The following is a 6300-nucleotide window of genomic DNA, read 5'->3' as shown; positions in this document are numbered from 1 at the left end:
TGTTTCTCTATAATTTAGTTTCTTTCTCCTCTATGTCATCAGGCTGGTTTCCCTCACAATGGAAAATGGCCACAGCTCTTCCTGCCCTCACATCCACACACTGAACAAAAGAACTAGGCTTTACTCAAGTTGAGCCAAGTTAAATCAGAAGGCTTTTCTTGAACCAGTCACTTGGCAAGAGGAATGAATAGGTTTATAGTGATGGCCCTGTCCAGTCAGGACCCACCCTGCTATGGAGAGTGGGGTCAATCCCATCTGAACAGCATGGCCTTTACACAATGGAGAAGAAAGAAATGTCTGCTTGAGAAGTAACCCCAATGTTCACAGAATCTCAGCTGTTACCTAGTCCTGCAGTCCTCTGCCCTTTATTCTCTCTTTAGCTAAGAAGCCTTTCTTTAAAGGAAACCTTTCAGAAGCCCAATACATTAAATTGGATTAAAATGGAGCTGCTTTGGCTGGGATCCTGATGGCAGAGCCCAGCCTGCTCACTCTTTGAGATACCTCTTCGTAACTCTGTGCTAGAAGTTATGTCCAGCACAGTTTGAAACCCACTGGACTAACCCAGTCCCTTAATTCTAAAATTGGGAAACCCACTGAGGGTCAGACAAGGAAAGTGACTTGGCCAAGATTATACAGCCAAGATTATACAACAGTAGGTGACAGAGCTGAGACGAGAATTTGGATTTTCCAGTTTCTGGTCCAATGTCATCCTGACACAGAATCTTGGGGTCTCTCTCTTCCCATCTTTTCCAACAGTATGTGAAAGCCAAGTGCCCCAGGGCCATGCTGCCCCCTCTCTATGCCCTCGAGCTACTGACCATTTACGCCTGGGAAATGGGCACACAGGAGGATAAGAATTTCAGGTTGGAGGAAGGCCTCACCACTGTGATGGAACTGCTCCAGGAGTATGACTTACTCTGTATCTACTGGACCAAGTATTACACATTCCAGAACCCAGTCATCGAGGACTTTGTCAGAAAACAGCTAAAAAGAGAAAGGTACTGGGCCCCTGCTTAACAACCACATCTGAGAGAGAAAAGAAAGATTTGAGGAAAAGGTGGTATCGAGTTTTAGAGGTGGGCTCTATTAAGTAGTAAGGCCACTCTGAAATCTCATACAGCCTTTCAAAATTGCCAGGGGCCTTAGCAGCTCTAAGCCTTTCTTGTTCCTCAAACCACCATTCCACACTACCCTAGCTCTGTGGCCTGCAATAGACCACTTCAGTGCTTTTTAGGGACAGCAGGGGAAAGTGGAAAGAATTATAGAGATCCAAGTTTAATCCCAGCTCTGCCTTTTTCTCACTTTTGTGAGCCTCAGTTTCTTCTTTGTAAAACGGGAGTTACTGGCACCAACAATGCAGGACTGTTGTGAGGGTCAGAGAAAATATATGCAAAGGGCCTCTAGTATCTAGCCCAGGGTAGATGCCGAATAAATGCTCACTATTGTTGCACGTGCTGCTGGTGCCCATTTGCATCCCTGGGGCCTTTACCATTTCCATGAAGCCTGGCTCAGCCTCCACTGTCAGCACCTGTGTCCTTTTGCCTGTCAGAAGCAGCTGGATAAACACCTGAGCTCTCTCTCATCTCAAATGGAAGGACTCCCCCTGGGTCATGTGTAATACACTATTTCCCAGCGTCCCTCCTTCTGAAAGGAGATTTCAGAAAGCACCAATAATGAAGTGAGAAAGTAAGAAGGAAAGGGAGAGATGGCAACAAAGGGCGTATATCAAGGTGATTACCACTGAGGCAACTGCAGGTTAGTCCACAGGAGGGACGCTGGGAAACTTCAGAGAGAACCAGTCTGATCACTGGGCACAGGCCCTGTGTGTCAGGTCCCCTGGTGGGTCACTTTGGGTTATATGACCCCACCCCATAAGACAGCCTGGCTCCGTTACCTGACAGGATGATTTCAAGGAGCCAGGGATGTTGGGAGTAGCCAACATGGAGCCTAAAATGTTCAGTTTACTCCAACAGCCCACCATCACATTCTGTCACATAAAGTCACAGCTCCCTGATAAGTAAGTCAAAAGCCCATGGAGTACAAGGGCCAGCTCTTATCATGGGCTTGGCATCCAACACATGTGGTCGTCCCATGCAGCCCAAGGAGGCTCTTAGACCCCCTTCAAACCAATATTCTTTAAAATATTTATTCTACATTTATATAGGGAAGAGACATTTGGAGACAGCTCAGCCTCTCCTCTGTTGAGCCAGTGGAGATGGGTAAGAATCCTTTGAGCTGAGCTGGTTTTGAGAACTTAGGGAAATCTGTGCCTCAGTTTCCTCATCTATAAAATGGGGACAACAACAACAATAATAACACTAGTCTCTACCTTATGGAATTGTTGTCAGGATTAAAAAAGGTTAATTCACATAGGATTTGGCCCAGTGCCTTAGTAAATATCAGTAGTTGGAGATGATGTTCTTACCATTATTCAAAGCAGTTCAACTGCTCTAGTTCCAAACTGTGAACAAAATTAAGTCTCTGGACTTAAGAAGCCCATCTGCCTGAGTAGGCATCTGTTATTGCTTCAGCATGCCTTTTGGCGTCTCAGCACCCCCAGCACACGCACTGCCAAAATGCCTCACAAACACCTAGAAAACTCTCCCCAAGAGAAGCTCTTGGAAATCTAATGGTCTCTATCCTGCTACTCTTCAGCAGTGTTTCTGGGCCCTCCTGGACTGACAGCCCAGGGCTCTGGGCATAACAGATGCTCAGGGGCTTGAAGAGATAATGACCAAGAAGGCTTCTTTCTGACTTGCGGGCCTCCAAACCAGAAAGTGCCCTGGGCACCCTCTCTCTGTGTTACAGGCCCATCATCCTGGATCCAGCTGACCCCACCCACAACGTGGCGAAAGGATACAGATGGGACATAGTCGCACAGAGAGCCAACCAGTGCCTGAAACAGGACTGTTGCTATGATGACAAGGAGAACCCAATCCCCAGCTGGAACATAAAGGTTAATGGCTCCTCTCTGGGCTGGCTGCCAGGGGCTTGAAGCCCAGAATGAGATAACTGTATAGTGTTTACTTATTTATTTCTGAATCAATGGCGCCAACAGGGCATTAGAGTCAGACAGTTTGAGGCCTGGCTCCACCACCCACTAGTTCTGTGAACTTGGAAAATTATTCAACTGCCTGAGCCTGATTCCTTATTTTCAAATACTTGTTCTCCTTTTCTTTCTTCTTCCCATAACATTATACTATTATTTAGCATTTTTCATGAGCTGAGCCATGGTAAGTCAATTCAATCAGCTGTTTTGTGCCAGCACTAAGCTTGGGCAGGTGGGAGGCAGGGGCAAGGGGGCAATAGTGGCTCAGAAATAAGACATGGCGCCTGTCCTCAAGAAACTCACTGCATTTTGTTAGAAAGCAAGTTTCTGAAACAAACTTGCACAAAACTGCTAGAAAGAATTACCAGAGAAGATATTCAGGAAATGAAAAATGCTAAATAATAGTATAATGTGATGCCAAATCTACAGTACAAGCAGAGGTCATAATAATCTATTTTATTCATTGTACTTTACAATTTGCAAAGCGCTTGTCCAGGGACTATTCTGTAAAGTAGAAAAGTCAAATATTATTGTTATTATTATTAATATTATTACTACTACTACTACTACTACTATATCTTTATCATTATCATCATTTTACAGATGAGGAAATTGAGGCTCAGAGAGGTTAAAGTAATTAACCACGGTCACACTGCTAAGAGGCATCAGGATTCACACCCAGGTCTTTGTGTGGCTTTGGAAATGGACATAAATGTTACGTCCGAAGTCACCAGACAAGATTTCTTAAAGAAAATAGGGCTTGAGGTTGGTTTTAAAATCCAGGGAGGGATATCGGCACTCAGAACAGAGGGCACTCTGCCCACATAGAATGTCGAGGTCGGGGGCGAGGTGTGTGCCAGAACAAAAGGTGGACTTGCTTGGAGCAGCGGCAGAAGAGGAAGCAGAGGGTCTCTAATAAGGTGCAGATATTACATACTGGGAGTCCACCAGCCAGCCAAATGAGGCCCAAAGATGGGCTGAAAAGTCTCTGCCTCTGGATATTTCCTGAATGTAAAAACCATCGTGCAAAGATTTTTTTTCTAGAAAAATCAGAAGACTTGACAATGCTGGGACTCTTGAAAGGATCAGTTAGAGGGCGGGCCCTCTCTATCACCCTCCAGGTGTGTTCTTCAGCCACCTGGGACTCTTGGTCCCTTGAGTGTGGCCTCTGATTGTAAAGAACACACTCTGGAGTGCCAATGACCTTGGTTCAGATACCTGCTCTGCTCCTTACTACCTCTGCGAAGTTCAATGAATCACTTAACCCTGCTCGACCACAATTTCCTCATCTGTAAAATGGGATAATAGGACAACCAACCTCGTAGGGCTACTGTGAGAATAGAATGCAGTAAGAATATAAAAGGCACACAGCACAGGGCCTAGCAGGTTGTTGGCACCCCCTAAATGTTTGCTGCTGCTTCTGCTCCTGCTGCTCCTATTGAAAGATGAGGTGAAGGGAACTTTTGCATGTGAGACAAAGAAGTGTGGACTTAACCCCTCTCTCTCCTTTCCCTTACAGAGGGCACGAGACATCCAGGTGACAGTGGAGCAGTGGGGTTACCCAGATTTGATCCTCAGGGTGAACCCTTATGAGTCCATAAAGAAGGTTAAAGAGAAGATTCGACAGAGCCGTGGCTACATGGGTCTGCAGCGTCTGTCCTTCCAGATACCTGGTGGTGAGCGGCAACTCCTCAGCAGCCGCAGCTCCCTGGCCGATTTTGGAATCTTCTCTAACATCCCCATCTATCTGCTGGAGACTGTCTCCCCTGAGATCCAGGTCTTTGTGAAGAATCCAGGTGGTGAGAGTCACGCATATGCCATCGACCCCAACAGTTTCATCTTGAGCCTGAAGCAGCAGATACAAGACAGGCAGGGGCTTCTCAGAAAGCAGCAACTGCTGAAGTTCCAAGGTCAAGTCCTGCAGGATTGGTCAGCTTTTGGGAGCTATGGTATCGAGGACAGCGACACTCTCATCCTCTCCAAGAAATAAGCCTGAGAGGCTCTGTTTCCACACAACTAATTTATTCAGGGAAACTTCCTGTAGTTCTGCCAACTTATCCAGGACTCATCCTATCAACCACTCCTCCCAGCTCACTGCTGGGGAGGTTCCATGTCTTCACCAGTTTTGTTAAAAGTTATCCTAGCTCTCCCTGCCAGTAGAGGAATGAGGAGGGGTGTGAGAGAGACTAGATATGCGTGTGGACAATGGCCAGACCATAAACAACAATAGAATTCTGACCCGTAGCCTCTGCAGCCACCAACCTGGGAAGCCAAACCACAACCTGTGCAGTAATTGACCCCAAAGTGTCAGGATTTAGTCAATAACTGACAGCTTTCCTAATTCTCCCCTGCCCCCTTGCAATTCAGGTCCAACCAGAGAAAGCCAAACAAGCTCTCTAAGCAATCACATAGGATGTCCTATTTCTAGATAACCCACCTCCAGCTTCCCCAGGACACCAACCTCAGTCAGGGCATACCTGAAGCCTTCTCTTCTTTCCATTATAAAGCTTTCCCATCCCCTGTCTTTGAGTCTCTGCCAAATGCAAGGGATGATGGCTGACTCCCTTGCTCTAGCAAGTTGGGAATAAATAACCTTTGTTCATTCTCTTTTAGATGGTCTTCATTTCTTTCCACAGATACTAATGCTGTCTTAGTGGTTATTGCTTAATCCTTTGAGCCTCTCAACTCTGAGAAATGAAAACTGTAGGGAAACTGAGACAAAAAGAGGCAAAGTCTGGGAGAGCGGGGATGACACAGTGTAAAAAATAAAAACTCTTCAACTCTTGAAGCACACACACAAACAGTACCCAATGCTTCAAAGACTTCAGGAAAATAACAGCATCAGGACATCACGTGATTAAGTTCACTCCAGTCAACCAATAAAAAGATTCCTCGTTACCCTCCCCTTTTGCTCTGCTTTCTGATGGACTACTCACCATAGAATATAAAATGTATTTTGTGATCGGTTCTCAACAGGCTCCGGGTAATTTATCCATAGTAGTCTGTTGATTTCCACCTCTTTATGTCTTCAGGGGTCAAAAATAATGCCTCCTTTCCATAGGGTAAACAGGCGAGACCATCCCACATCTCTGTATCCTTTATAATTCTCAGAACAGCCCACATTGTAGGTAGTGGGTATATTCTTATAAAAAGAAAAAAAAGGAATTAAAAGTCACCTTCTTTTCTTTTGTAATATAAAAGCCTGAGGCCAGAAATTTTCCTTTAAAAATGTTTGACACACTCAGCTTCAA

General features: G+C 45.5%; 1 protein-coding gene across 3 annotated transcripts in view; it reads left to right on the top strand.

Moving 5' to 3' along the window:
* Nucleotides 1-5656, top strand: part of OASL (2'-5'-oligoadenylate synthetase like) — a 14054-nt gene extending 8398 nt beyond the window's left edge. The window contains exons 4-6 of one of the 3 annotated variants that reach the window (XM_039868338.1): nucleotides 757-998; nucleotides 2809-2956; nucleotides 4569-5656. In XM_039868338.1, coding sequence (XP_039724272.1) covers nucleotides 757-998; nucleotides 2809-2956; nucleotides 4569-5039 — 861 coding nt within the window. In that variant the 3' untranslated portion in view covers nucleotides 5040-5656. The remainder of the gene's footprint in view (nucleotides 1-756; nucleotides 999-2808; nucleotides 2957-4568) is intronic. The other 2 variants (XR_005653992.1, XM_039868339.1) reach the window with 2 other exon arrangements.
* The last annotated feature ends 644 nt before the right edge of the window (nucleotides 5657-6300 follow it).

Source organism: Pteropus medius, unplaced genomic scaffold (assembly GCF_902729225.1).
Source record: "Pteropus medius unplaced genomic scaffold, Ma_sr-lr_union100, whole genome shotgun sequence".
Lineage (NCBI taxonomy): Eukaryota > Metazoa > Chordata > Mammalia > Chiroptera > Pteropodidae > Pteropus > Pteropus medius.
Note: the sequence above shows the minus strand (reverse complement) of the source record. Positions and strands in the feature narration are given on the sequence as shown.